The sequence below is a fragment of the Malania oleifera genome, chromosome 13 (genome assembly GCF_029873635.1).
Source record: "Malania oleifera isolate guangnan ecotype guangnan chromosome 13, ASM2987363v1, whole genome shotgun sequence".
Classification (NCBI taxonomy): domain Eukaryota; kingdom Viridiplantae; phylum Streptophyta; class Magnoliopsida; order Santalales; family Ximeniaceae; genus Malania; species Malania oleifera.
Window position 1 is genome coordinate 2,582,851 of NC_080429.1, and position 14,041 is coordinate 2,596,891.

Here is a 14,041-nt window from a genome sequence, read left to right on the forward strand (position 1 = left end):
AAATCATGTGTATGTATATAGAACTCATCCCAACTTTGAAACATCATAACTAACCCATCTACTGCCCCCATGGCAAGGGTTGTGCGATAATAAAGCTCTGATCTAGCCTTGCTCGTGTAGGCATTGTCAGACATCATGTTCTCTCTAGTCCGATTTGGCCATCACCACCTTGGCCCTTAAGTCGACCAGTGGCCTTTCGTACCAATCGACTATCTCAATACCCACACCAAAGAAACTGTCGTGTGGTTGCACCGTACCTCATATTCTAGCAACAGTAGTGCGTTTACTGATAATAAAGAGTTTTTTAAGGCTCTCTGATAATAAGCTTATTTAAGGCTTTATTAGTAGGAAGCTTTCTAAGGCGGTTCCAACATCATATATACAATTTATAATAAAAGCATATTAACCTGTTTCATTCCATAAATCATCTAAGCAATTCCAGTATTTTTCACAAACTCATTCATACATTCATTCTATAGTATAAACCGGTACACGCACTCTCGGTTTAACCCTTGCATACATAGCGCTTGGTATCTAATCGACATCTCTTTTCTGTATTTCCTGATAATCATTTGGAACTCCAATTCCCATATTTCATAAACATGCTTTTCATTTCAATACATTCCTATTTCATATCATATGTTACACTCATTTGGTTAAGTATATAATACATAGTAAAATGGTTTGTAAAATATCATTTAAACTGTAAACAAGGGTTTCAAGCATCTCCTATTTTAAGTTTAATGCAAATAAAGGAGTTTTGAGAAGTTTGGAAATCATACGCCAAAACCCTAATTTTTACCAAAATCGTAAAATTGTAAAAATGACCATTTTACCCGGTAGAATTTTCCAAATGAATAGTCCTAACATACATATAAACATAAGCTACACTTTTATTGGTTTAGTTTTCTAAAATAACTAATGTAAACAAATCCTCTTACTTATTTCCTGAAAAACAACCCGAGACTCTCAAAAATCGAACCCTAGCTTTTTCCCAAGTTTGAGAATTTGCTCCGCTAGACTTGTAGATATTCACTCCTTGATCCTCGTGGTAACTTCCAATTGTTGAACCGGATAACGATCGGCGAAAGATCGAAGAGAGAGAGAGAGAGTGGGCGTGGGTTCTAGAGAGAGAGAGAGAGAGAGAGTTATATATAAAAAAAGTACATAACTTAACTCTTAAGTAACTAAATATCTCCTCCAAGATATTTATATATAAATATATAAAAAAATATCTAAAAATATCTCTTCCAAGATATTTATTATATAAATATCTAAAAATATCTCCTCCAAGATATTTATTATTATATTTATTTATTATTTTATTTTATTTTTCGGTTTCGGGTTCTTACAACTTTTGAGAGAAGATTTCAATAACATTACTCATAAGTTGATCATCAACTATTGTAAACTATGAATACTTGTTTTAAGAGCAATTTTATATATTTTTTCATTGAACAAGTGTACTAAAGAAGTTTTCAAATCTTTTTCTTTGTTTGAATGTCACTAAGCCCTCACTATCATGTAGTAGTGGGGGTTTGAGATTCTTACTGATGATTTTCATCGGTCACTAAAATTCAATTTTCTATGAGTGATAGATACTTTTATAAAGTTGATCTACAATTTTTTTTTTTTTTTAAAAAGAAAACTCATAGACACATATGATAGCCAAATGACCAAAGCAAGGTCTTGACTTGGTCACCACAAATTATCGCTGTTAGATCCAATAATCATAATAAGTCATGCCATTTACATCACAAAGCTTTAAAGATATGCTTTGTATTCCATGCTAATGAACTTCTGCATAAGGTGTTTAGTGTAATCCCATACTCTTAAAAACACCTCACATATATGGGTAATGTGAACATCAACTTTATGAATATGTTTGGATTAAGGAATTTGTTTGAGAAAAGGAAAGGAAAATAAGAAGAAAATTCATTTTTCATCATATTTTCTCACTATATCAAATACTATTGAAAATTATTATTTCTTCTACATGAATAGAGATTAAGAAAAATCAAATACTAATTATGTGCGAAACTAAAATTTTGTTAATTGATATATATATATATATATATATATATATATATTTTATCTTCTTTCTTACTTTTCTTGATAACCAAACATAAAAAAATAGATTCCTTCATATGTTCCTTTTCTTCCCCTAATATTTTTTCAAGTTCCAAATGAATCCTATAAGATTTCCTTTTCTACATTGTCATAGCCTCCTAGGAGAGTGAGGGTTAATGTATGCTTTGGTTTGAGGTCTTTATCTCAAAATATGCCTTTTGACACCAAATGTTATTGAAAAATATCTCATAGTTCACATGAGGTATTATTATTGACTAAATTAAGATTTCTAGTGTTTTATTTTTAGCATATTATAATTTGTTTTTGACTAATTAAATTAAGATCTAACTATAAAGGAACACTTGGTCATTCCTCTATTTAATCTCCTCATATATTAAATAAATTTTATTACGATTTGAACTTCTTTTTATTTTTTGAGAAAAATTTAACCTTTAATTTTAAAAAGGTCTTCCATTCTCTCTTCTAGACAACTTTGAGGTTAATATCTAGCACCTTGAAAAATTTTGAAAGTAGGAGAAAAGCAAACTATCAATTTATTTGTCAGACTTAAATTATTATTAATTGTCAGTCTTTAGACATTGAAAAAATGACAATTTACATTTATATTAAACTTTATACACTTATTAAATTTGGATCCTCTATATATATATATATATATATATTGAATGAGTGATGCTTGTGTTAACTTTTTTTTTTTTTCTACTTTTTCAAATAACTCATGAAGAAAAAAAAAATCCTAATTTATTAGCTTCAAAAAGTACATCTCCAAATCACCCAACTCTTTATCACCATCCCATTAGGCATCCATAGGAGCAAGTGGACGGGTGGGCGTGAACTAGGAAAGGATTTCTTGCATATAGCAATAGAGGAGAAAGCTAGAAAGAGAATTTAGAAGAGTTCTCTTAATATTATGTCATTGTCATATATTGTTATTATTGTCACTTCAATGTTATCACCTCGCTTTATAAAAAATTTAAAATTAAATAATTTTTAATCAAATAAAAAAAGGATTAAAAGTTATTGAAGCCCTTAATGTCATTTCTTTAATTTGTGGTCGTTAAAGAAATAAAAATCTGCCCTAAATCTTAATGTCTTAGAAAAAATATTAAAGGTGTAATGAGAAAATGAAAAAACATATTTAATAAAGAGTGACTTAGTTACTGTGAGGGACAATAGAAGAGATAGGAAAAGACCTAAAATAACTTGGGAAGAGATAATGAAAATTTAACTTAACTCATTTCTTCTTTTTTTTTTTTTTCTTAAGAGAGAATTTAATTTATAGTTCTATACTAAAGTTAAAGGCACAACAAATCAACTATGTCCAACAAGGACTTGTTAGCTCTCGAAAGGATTCAAACCTACCACTATACAAAACACAACAACTGCACCCAAAGAAAACACAAGAAGGGCTAGAACTAATGGCATATCCAAAAATCACAGTTAGGTGAATCAAATTATATAGGTAAAATTTTTATTGGAAATGGTTTAATATGTTTATATTTATGATTTTCATTGCATTTTAGCTAAATTGAATGCTCTAATAACATGCAAGAATTTAAAATTATAGTAAAAAAGAATAAGCAACTACAAGAAGTTTAGCTGCCGGTCAAATTCAATATAAAAGTTTCAGTTTACTTTTTGTGTCAGGCAAAATAAGTTGAATTCTTTTTCAATATAAAAGTTTCAAACCCAATAATTGAAATGCCTCTAAAAATATTTGCTCCTTAATAAAAATAAATGAGTTTTTAATAGGATTTATTATTAGATAAACTTGTCTAAAAGGATTTGGACGATAAATTATATAGGGTACCTCCCCCTCCACGTATGCCTATTTCCTTAATATTAGACATGTGACAGATTCATCCCACATTCATTAATATAAAGAGATCCATTTTCAATAAGTATATAATTAAGGAAACAACTACGTAGACACATGGAGAGGGAGGCTCCCTGTATAATTTCTCATCTCGGACTACCCTCTATGGTCCAGTCACCGAATCTAGGTACTATATAAAGATAAGAAAACAACCCAAAAGTAATTTATTCTTATTAATCTCTCTCTTGTTTGTTTCCTCTCTTTGTTTTCCCGATTACTTGAAAAATACACAAGATAAATATACAAATTCTTAGACAGGTTCATGTTTATGCGAATAAAAATAACCGTAATCACTTAAAACTATAAATTATCTAAAAATCATGTTGAAGGCATTCATGAAAATTTTTATAAAATTCTAAACTAAACGTTTTGTCAAAAAAAAAAAAAAAAGTGTTTTGAGTTTGACTACAAGTTGAGTAATACAATATTAAGGAAAAAAAAAAAAAAACACATATTCAAGACAATTATTCTGTCCCCCTCTTACCATCACAAGATATAGTTTTGACCATTTGTGTTAACCCAAAAAACAGCACACTCAAATTAAACACTTTGCATTTTTACCCTTTTAGCTCATTTGCCCTTAAAAGTAAAAACACAAAATATTTAACTACCATCATTGAATGATAGCAGCCGTTGGATTTGTTGACCTTCCTCTAATGATTTCCAATCCTTCTTCAAAATAGTGTATCACTCTGGCAGGGCCCTCTCATTCCTGGCCGTAGGATGGACTGACTTTGCCCTCCATCATGATTGACTGTCTTTCTGGCCTGAATAAACCTACTGATTAACTCTTATTATTAAATGAATTAATCCTATCTTTAGGTTGGGAAAATCACAGATTTTAGTCAAAAAATCAACACTATGCGCCTACCAATCCGACGGTGATTGAAGTTAATAGTACGATAACCATGTGGCGTGCGGAACACCTAATCCTTTCCCATAAAAATAATATTAACAAAAAAATTTGATATAGTGATTTCAATTGCCCGTCCAGCTTTTACAAACGCGTCCTCTCTCTCTCTCTCTCTCTCTCTCTCTCTCTCTCTCTCCTATTAGGGTTTCAAAGCGCCGTTGCGCTCTTTTCGATCCGTTACGGTACTATCCACACTTTGTTATCCAGGTAACTGCTATCATGACTCTCTTCAAAACCCCTCTGTTTATTGTTAATTTCCTTCGAATTTGTGTTTGTAGAGGTTTGATCTCGATTCATTTGGCCCGATTTTGTTTGTTTGCCTTGAAATTGTGCTGGATATGTTAAGTTTGATCCGTGTATTGTGCTAGTTTTTCTGGTTTTTAAAAGTTTTTTTCTTTCGATTTGACCTCGTTTTCTGCAAATTTCTGGAAATTCGATGGTTTGATGTGATTAGTCTGTTGAATGTGGTCGATCCGTAATTGTTCTTAGTGAAGTGAAATTTTGACTGTTCAATTGTTGCTGGGTTCGTTTCGATTTTATTTTGGGAAAAATTTTGTCTTTTGATGTGTCAATAGTGGTTTCGCTGAAATATCCAATTTAACACTGGGTTTGATTTTTATTGTACCCAAATATTAATCTTTTCATTTGTTTTATCTATTTTGTGGTGTTAGTTCAACTGTAACTATGATATTGTATATTGGTTTAATTATATATTTGGTGAACAAGATTTTTTTAGTTCCGTTCATTTGGATATTAGATTTTATATTTGCTCAGATCTATGGTGCTTTTGTTTTGTTTACTTGTGCTTTTGGTGTATGTTGCCAAGCTCACTTGATGATAATTGATTCACTGCACAGTTCTAAGAATAAATTTAAATTACTACTTACCTTGATCTATTGATATTGGTGTTATTAGATTTCTCTCTGTAGTGTCTGACTATGGCTGTATTATTTTTCTTAAGCATTTGGATAGGGCTTTTGGTTTGGTTGCCAAAGGACAGATTAGGACGCCAAAACCTGATGTATACTCCATTGATTGCTGACAAATTAAGTGAGAAAAATAAGTGCTTGATATGCTGCTTCGGTTTGAGAGAGAGCACCTCAGGGGGTGTGTGATTGGGATTAAATTTCATTTCAAATAGTTTTTTTATAGGTTTAATTTAGTGGAGGTTCTTGTTTTATCAGATCCCATCCAGGATTTACTCAGTGTCCAAACACGGTTTAGTAACACCCCAAAAAGAAGGAAAAAAACACGTTCACAATTTAAAATAGGAAATAAAACTGAGTTCACAACATTACCATTTTTTTGTTAGATTTGGACGATAGGATTTTTATGTTATGCATATTTAGTTTCCCATATTGCATTTGTATGTATCTGATGAATTAAATTTGTGAAACGTCAGATACAATATGGCGATGGAAGTTACCCAGGTGCTTTTGAATGCACAATCAGTAGATGGAACCATTCGGAAGCATGCGGAAGAAAATTTGAAACAGTTTCAGGAGCAAAACCTACCCAGCTTCTTGCTCTCTCTTTCTGGGGAGCTAGCTAATGATGAGAAGCCTGTTGACAGCCGCAAATTAGCTGGTTTGATCCTTAAAAATGCTTTGGATGCCAAAGAACAGCACAGAAAGTTTGAGCTTGTTCAAAGATGGTTGTCATTGGACAACACTGTAAAGACTCAGATAAAGACATGCTTGTTACAGACCCTTTCATCTCCTGCATCTGATGCTCGGTCAACGGCATCACAAGTCATTGCAAAGATAGCAGGTATTGAGTTGCCTCAGAAACAGTGGCCCGAGCTGATAGGGTCACTCCTGTCAAATATTCATCAGCTTCCAGTTCATGTCAAGCAAGCCACTTTAGAGACTTTGGGATATTTGTGTGAGGAAGTCTCTCCCGATGTTGTAGATCAAGATCAAGTAAATAAAATTCTTACAGCTGTAGTTCAGGGAATGAATGCATCTGAGGGAAACAATGATGTTAGGCTTGCTGCAACAAGAGCGCTGTATAATGCTTTGGGCTTTGCTCAAGCAAATTTCACCAATGATATGGAACGTGATTACATTATGAGAGTTGTCTGTGAGGCAACTTTGTGCCCAGAAGTGAAGATACGACAGGCAGCTTTCGAGTGTTTGGTATCCATTTCTTCAACTTACTATGAGAAATTAGCCCCTTACATTCAGGACATTTTTAATATTACGGCGAAGGCTGTAAGGGAAGATGAGGAACCTGTTGCCCTGCAAGCCATTGAGTTTTGGAGCTCAATTTGTGATGAAGAGATAGATATCTTAGACGAATATGGAGGTGATTTCACTGGGGATTCTGATATTCCTTGCTTTTATTTTATTAAGCAAGCACTTCCTGCCCTTGTGCCTATGCTGTTGGAGACACTCCTTAAGCAGGAGGAGGATCAAGACCAGGATGAAGGGGCATGGAATCTTGCCATGGCTGGGGGCACATGTCTTGGTTTGGTTGCACGGACAGTGGGAGATCATATTGTTCCGCTTGTTATGCCATTCATTGAAGAGAACATAACAAAACCAGATTGGAGGCAAAGGGAGGCAGCCACATATGCCTTTGGCTCCATCTTGGAGGGTCCTTCCCCTGAAAAGTTAACACCCATCGTCAATGTTGCTTTAAACTTTATGCTCAGTGCGTTGACAAAGGACCCTAATAATCATGTGAAGGACACTACAGCTTGGACCCTGGGAAGAATATTTGAATTCCTTCATGGTTCAACTATTGAAACACCCATAATTACTCATGCAAATTGCCAGCAGATTATCACAGTATTGCTTCAAAGCATGAAAGATGTTCCAAATGTTGCCGAGAAAGCCTGTGGTGCTCTCTATTTTCTTGCCCAAGGTTATGAAGATGTGGGTTCATCATCTCCCCTGACTCCTTTTTTCCAAGAAATTGTTCAGTCACTTCTCACAGTCACTCACAGAGAAGATGCTGGGGAATCTCGTTTAAGGACTGCTGCATATGAAACCTTGAATGAAGTAGTGAGGTGTTCAACTGATGAAACAGCTCCCATGGTGTTGCAACTTGTTCCTGTCATTATGTTGGAGCTTCACCAGACACTTGAGGCTCAGAAGCTTTCGTCTGAAGAAAGAGAGAGGCAGGGTGAATTACAAGGCCTTCTCTGCGGATGTCTCCAGGTCATCATTCAGAAACTAGGATCATCAGAGCCGACCAAGTATGTTTTCATGCAGTATGCAGATCAGATCATGGCACTTTTCTTGAGGGTTTTCGCTTGTAGAAGTGCCACAGTCCACGAGGAGGCAATGCTTGCAATTGGAGCCCTTGCCTATTCAACAGGCCCGGATTTTGCAAAATATATGCCAGAGTTTTATAAATATTTGGAAATGGGTCTTCAGAATTTTGAGGAGTACCAAGTCTGTGCTGTCACGGTTGGGGTGGTGGGGGATATATGCAGGGCATTGGAGGACAAGATTCTACCTTATTGTGATGGAATTATGACGCAACTACTTAAAGACTTATCAAGTAACCAGTTGCACAGATCTGTGAAGCCTCCTATCTTCTCCTGTTTTGGTGACATAGCACTGGCAATAGGTGAGAACTTCGAGAAGTACCTCATGTATGCTATGCCCATGCTTCAGAGTGCAGCTGAGTTGTCTGCCCATACATCAGGTGCCGATGATGAAATGACAGAGTACACCAATCTTTTGAGAAATGGGATTTTGGAGGCATATTCTGGAATTTTTCAAGGCTTCAAGAACTCTCCCAAAACTCAGCTCTTGATTCCATATGCACCTCACATCCTCCAGTTCCTGGATAGCATATATCTTGAGAAGGACATGTTAGTTTATACTAAAATCTATTCTTAAATTTTTTGTTCTTGATTTGGAATGTGTATTTTATGTTTTACTAATTTTCTTATCAATGTTCTTGTAGGGATGATGTGGTAATGAAAACTGCCATTGGGGTTCTTGGAGATCTAGCTGATACTCTGGGAAGTAATGCAGGTTCTTTGATCCAGCAATCTCTGTCAAGCAAAGACTTTTTAAATGAATGCTTGTCCTCAGAGGACCATTTGATTAAAGAATCTGCTGAATGGGCCAAGTTGGCCATCAGTCGTGCTATTTCTGTTTGAGGCTGCTGCCACTTGGTAAATTATTTTTCCTTTTAGAAGTCCCTGCATGCATCGGGTGTGTCGAGTCGGGGTCTGGGATTGCATACAATGTGTCGGGTCATTGCTATTTTCAGACAACAGAATCATCCTTCAAGTTGTCACTAACTCTTGCATCAGCACCATGGGGTCGGGTTCTTTTTCTTTTGTCATCGAGGAATGGGAAGTGATGGCTTTGCAAAGATGGGTGGAGGCCTTCCTCTGGAAGCGGAAAAGGTATTCTTTGGTGCTGGAGAATATGGGGTGGGAAGGGATTTGTTGCAGTGACATGCTGAATGGGCACAACCTCGGTTCCTCTTGAGTTCACTGTATCGTTGACGGAATTTTTATGGTTGAGATTGAATATCTTAAGTGATAACTGATAACCCCCATACCATCCCGGTAGTGCTGTTCTCTCACCGGTGGTTTTTGGTGTTTGGAATGAATGACTGCAGAAAGCTGGCTTGAGTTTTGTAACACTTAAAAACCACTCCCTGGTTTTTGGGTGTTTTGGAGTGAATTACTGCAGAAAGTTGGTTCGAGTTTTGTAACACTTAAAGCCACCCTGCCGTTGCATTTCACATTTGATCCCCCATCGCCTTTTTGCCTACTCCCTCGGTTCTATTTCTTAATGTCTTGCATTGTTCAAGGTCATCAATTTGTTTTGTTAGTTAAGGTCGGGTCATATCATATTTCACCTCATTCGCATTTTTGTATACTTAATAGTGTGGGTTTTTAGTGGTCACCCGCAGACTCTGGAGAGCATTTCTTCCTGCATCACTCTATTTCATTTCCTACCATTGTTACAATAGGTGTCTTGTAAGTCAAATGTTCAATAGCATGCATTCATGAAATCATGTGTGCTGCCTTTCTCCTTGCCTTTAAAGTATAGATTTTTTTTGAAGTTGTGCTTTCGAAATGTGTAGTCATATTTTGATGATTGCCTTCTGTAGAGTGTTATATTGAAAATGTCACCAATTATGATGACAATGGAAGGGTTGAAAACCTTAAAAAAAGAAAAAAAGTATTTGGAGTTGTCACTTGTTAGGTGGGGCGGTGTATTTTGTAGCCTCACCTCATCTTCAAGTTTTTGAGCCATATGTCATAAATTCTCTATAGATTTATGTGAATTTGGATGTGTTCTTGCATATTCCTTGTATCATTCTGTTTTTCAGCAGAAGTTGAATTGCCATGGAAGAATGATTTCATGCATCTCTGGGTGGCTGGAATGCTTTTTTACTTCTTTCTAATGGAATTCCTCTGGTTCTAGCTTTTTACACCGGTGGTTGGAAAGCTCTGACAGGCTCTCAGGAGTCAGAAAAAGGTTTTTCGAATTTTCCTTGTGTGATGCTTGATGAGTGAATGGAAAGGAAAAGATAGAATATTTTTGATCTCTCTTTTGTTCTTTTAGTTGTTGGCAGATTGTGAGGAATCTTGGTGAGGAAAGGATGGGAACTATTTCTCGTATTTGGTTGGGGGAGGGTAGGAAAGAGTTGAGATAAAGTAATCATGTTTGGTTTGCAGGATTGAATATGGTGATAAATAGAATAAAATTTAAATATCGAATATGTAGCAATTAACATATTTGACTCTTTCCTTTTTTGTATTCCGAAAACGTAATGGGATTTGATTATAGGTAGGTAGATTTTTTAGGGAGGAAAAAGAAGTGAAGAAAATGAGTTCAATTCGTATTACCAAAAATTTCTCTTTTCTTGCCTAAGAATTTTTTTTCTTCAGTTGTATGCTTTTAGGCCTTCTCGCCCTTTCGATCTCTACCAGACATTTTCTTTTCAACCTCTTTTCGTTCTTGTCGCCCCAATCTTGTTATTCCCCTTCCTCCCATTGATGGCCAACCACCACTGGGTCTTATTCTCTACGACCATGCCAGTATTGACAATAGACCACAACCTTACCGTCAATGGATTTTTTTTGGGGGTGGGTGTGGGGGGTGCGTGTTGCTGAGGAAGTCGAAGCAAGATCTTGGATTCTCCCCCAGCTTGTAATAGCTACTGTCGACATAAAAGCTGATGAGCTGGAGTATAGAGCTTTTGATGGATGGCCATTTTTAGCAGCACAACAGTGGGGATTCTATGTTTTGTTCAACGTTGTGCTAGACAGGAACACAATGTTTCAAACGCCGGAGCTTAGAAAATTTGGGGAATGAAAAAGAAAATATCAACAAATTCTCATTTTTATGTTTGGCAGAAAAATATATATTAAATTTATAGATAAAAGATTTGATTTTATATATTATTAATATTTAGGTTTTTATTTTTTTATATTTTTTTGAATTATTAAAATAAATTTTTACTTTTGATAGTATTTAATAGAGAAGGAAAATATAAGGAAATTGAGTTTTCTTTATTTTTTTTAATGTAAAATTCTTTATTCAAAGGGGTCTTTAGGTCATGATCGATTCAAATTAGTTAAGATGTGAAATTAGGTGACCAAATTGATTGGGGTAGAGAGGGAATGGAGGGAAAGTAGTGGATGCTCATGGGATTGGGGGAGATGGAATGGAATGAAGATTTGAATTTGAGGTTAATGAAATTAAGTGGTAAATTTGATTTTGTTCTTATGTACCAACATGCAGTGAATTAATAGCTTTTAAATATTTAAGTAAAAGATAAGTCATATAAATAAAGGCACTGTAATCTTAAAATTCACATTTTAAATTGCATTTTTCTATAAACATTGTTGAGAACTTTGAGTCTTGAATTTAAATTTGTGTAGATTGGAAAGAAATCTAATATATTTTTATATTAAGTTTTGTTAAAATTTATATAAATTTAAATTCCAAGGTCAAAAAATTCGCACTTCCATACACATTTATTATATATTTCACATATTATATTTGATTCTTTTATTTCAAACTTCAGGATTAGATTTTTTTTTTAGTCAATATTTTGGAATTGTAAATATATTTATATAAATCATGTATATTTAACTTCTTGTCTTCTGAAATGATGGTCTTTTTAAAGTCTTACATATGTATTTTTAGAATTCAAAACAATAAATATACAAAATGGTGAAAGCCCATTGGCTAACAACTTATATGTGCTTTTAACAAAAAACAAAAAAATATACAAAATGACTTGTATAATTATTTTTCGAATGTGAATTCTTTCCTCATATCTATTTCAAGTCTTTGCGAGAGATCGATATTTGTATTAGTTACATTTTCTTTTTAAGCATAGTTAGATTATATGTTAATTTATCAATTAGCTTAAAATTTTTATTTTATCTATTCTCCCCATTAGCTTGGTGTCTGTGATGGTAAGATAATATAAAAAATAAGACATTGTCTTTCCTTGAAATTTAATAAAAAGACAGTCTTTATTTTAAGGGCTTCTTTTGACATTTGATTTATGAGACACTTAATCTTCGTCAATTTACTGTTAAGTAGTTAACTTAATTTTTTTTAAAATTATTTTCCCCTTAACATAATAAAAATTATAAAATAACATAAATATGTTCAAATATTCAAAAGTTCACGTCCTTTCCTAAAAGTGCAAATTCAATTATTAAAAATGAATTTTTAAAAATATCGTAATAAAAATGCAAATTCAAGGGATTAATTTTGAATTTTGTATGTGATGTGTGTAAAGGCAAAAAATGGGCACAATATTCAAATATTTAAAATTTTATTTGATTTCTTCTTCATTTGATAGAAGGGGTATAAGCGTCTCAACAAATATGAAGGAAGATTTGTGAAACTTTTGAAACTCATGCAGGGAATACATCTTTTTGTCAAATCTAAAGTTTCATGTGTATTAAAGGCTAAGAAGGGGCAAAATAGCCATTTTAAAAAAAAATTATTGATAAACTAATGGAAGAGGTAGAAGTATTTAGAAATTAAATATTAAGACAGGTATATAGAATTTTAAAAATCTCATAAAAGTTGTATCTCTTTTCATCAAATGTCAAGGAGTTCGTTCTTTTTCCCTACTATTACTGCTATTTAACTACATGGGCTATTGAGTTTTGGCCATGCATGCTACTAAATGAATTATTATTTTCATGCACTAATTTGATATTCAACTAGGTGGCGATCTATGTTATGCACAAGTTTTTGAGAGTGAATTTCAATAATCAATGTTACAAAATATACTAAAGTATCCATATGATTAATTTGAAAACCTTTCAAAGTTATTTAAACAAAGAAAACTTTTTTTGAGGCATTCAATCTGCTTATTTAATTTTCACCACGTTCAATAAATAATGTAAGTATGACTTTGAATCCTCTCCTTAGTAGGGGAGTAGATGATAGTCATTCTTTACACTCAGCAATTTGTTATGTAGCGACTTAAATAATTAACAGACAAAATTTAATCACTTCCTTTTAATTCTTTAATTCTTACAAAATTTAAATTTTTGTAAATTAAAATAAAATATAAAGTAGGAAAATTTTTTCAAACAAACATTTTCAGAATTTCAGACTCCAAATCTTTACTTTGCGTATTCCTTTGTTTTCAACTATCGTAGAGCCGTTCTTGAAGTAGTAAAAGCCTTTGGTGGGCTTGTCCGTCCTTGACTTTCGTGTTGTAAAATGATTCCAAAGAAAATAAGACGAGAACTTTGGGGATAAAGTGACATTAGATACTCGAATTTTTTGCAATAGTTATGATATGTTTCGATAAAGAGAAAACTAAGGGAAAGAAAGAAAATTCACAATTTTTCAAGGGTGTCAATTTTGTTTATTGTTGGTGGACATATTTTGTGAATATTTGATCAGTAAAAGTTAAAAATGACTCTCAAAATAAAAGCAATAGTTTGAATATGAAATATTAAAATTTCAAACCTGCTTTCATAAGTAAAATTATGTTGGGTGTGCAAATGACCATGGGTCCTTGCCCCCTACCGAGAAGAGTTTTGCGATGTTGTGAAGAGGGTAAACTCCCAAAATACGGGGATCGAATCTTTGTGTCACCTTGACTAAATAACGAGCTTGAGGTTATATGAGGGATAGTACATGTGATGAGAAATGAGTCAAAATATGGTCCAAGGGAGTTGCCACTAACCTATT

General features: G+C 33.7%; 1 protein-coding gene across 1 annotated transcript; it reads left to right on the forward strand.

Annotated features, from left to right (window-relative positions):
* Positions 1 to 4,939: 4,939 nt before the first annotated feature.
* LOC131145660 (importin subunit beta-1) lies at positions 4,940 to 10,163 on the forward strand. The gene is made up of 3 exons (XM_058094858.1): positions 4,940 to 5,087; positions 6,283 to 8,706; positions 8,802 to 10,163. Exons 2-3 carry the CDS (start codon positions 6,290 to 6,292, stop codon positions 8,998 to 9,000), a joined length of 2,616 nt encoding a protein of 871 aa, XP_057950841.1. The 5' UTR covers positions 4,940 to 5,087; positions 6,283 to 6,289; the 3' UTR covers positions 9,001 to 10,163.
* Positions 10,164 to 14,041: the final 3,878 nt, after the last annotated feature.